This window comes from Stegastes partitus, unplaced genomic scaffold (genome assembly GCF_000690725.1).
Source record: "Stegastes partitus isolate 25-593 unplaced genomic scaffold, Stegastes_partitus-1.0.2 Scaffold2459, whole genome shotgun sequence".
NCBI lineage: Eukaryota > Metazoa > Chordata > Actinopteri > Pomacentridae > Stegastes > Stegastes partitus.
Genome location: NW_007580190.1, coordinates 26,811 through 27,597, shown reverse-complemented (window position 1 = coordinate 27,597; position 787 = coordinate 26,811). Strand labels below are relative to the sequence as shown.

The 787-nt window shown below is 47.4% G+C and overlaps 1 protein-coding gene across 1 annotated transcript in view; it reads right to left on the bottom strand.

Moving 5' to 3' along the window:
• Positions 1-436: 436 nt before the first annotated feature.
• The window catches only part of LOC103375082 (band 4.1-like protein 3), an 18,134-nt gene continuing 17,783 nt past the window's right edge, over positions 437-787 (bottom strand). Inside the window, exon 17 of the mRNA XM_008305281.1 lies at positions 437-547. Within this exon, the coding sequence (XP_008303503.1) occupies positions 437-547 (111 nt within the window). The remainder of the gene's footprint in view (positions 548-787) is intronic.

Genomic DNA, 787 nt, shown 5'->3' with positions numbered 1-787 from the left:
GCACTGCTCTTTAGCAAGTGATGTCCTTTTGATGACCACAGGATCAATCAAAGTGACCGATTTATCATTGATCAGGTGAGTGATCAGAAACACTTTGTTTTTACTCTGATCACTTCCTAAATGTTTATCCAGCTTTTAGTCCAATTCACTGATTAAATGTTCTTGCAGTTTTCTACCAACCAATCACAAGAAGCCCTTCTTGTCCTCTGTGGCTCCTCCCAAATGTTTCATCCAATCAGGACAGTTCCATCTCTGCCTGTGTTCTCCTTTCCACCAATCAGAACCTCTGAGTGTCTTTCAGTGTTTGTTCCTCAAATAAAACACTTGTGTAATATGCACATGCAGAATGTTAGGAACGCTGCCATGCTCAAATCAGCCAATCAGCAGCCAGCCTGAGGCTCCACCTGTAAAGTCATCCTTGCTACCTGTGATGTCATTAATCAATCACGTGATCGGGAGAGACCTCGGTTTCTTTATGGACGACGACTCTGGTGACAGACAGCTCAGGATGCTGCCGTCGCGCCTCGCTAAGCGCCTCCGCCAGGGCCTTCAAGAGAGACAAGGTCAGAGCCCAGGCCAGGTCTGGACCAGGTCCACAACAATGCACAGGTACAGGTGTTTACAGAGGGTGTACCACGGCACCAGATTCATGTGTCAGCAGGTATTCCTAGCCTAACGCTCCTTTAACCTGCTAGATCTCCATGGTAACTGATCCTGTGGAGCTACATCTCCATGGTAACTGATGCTGTGGAGCTACATCTCCATGGTAACTGATGCTGTGGAGCTA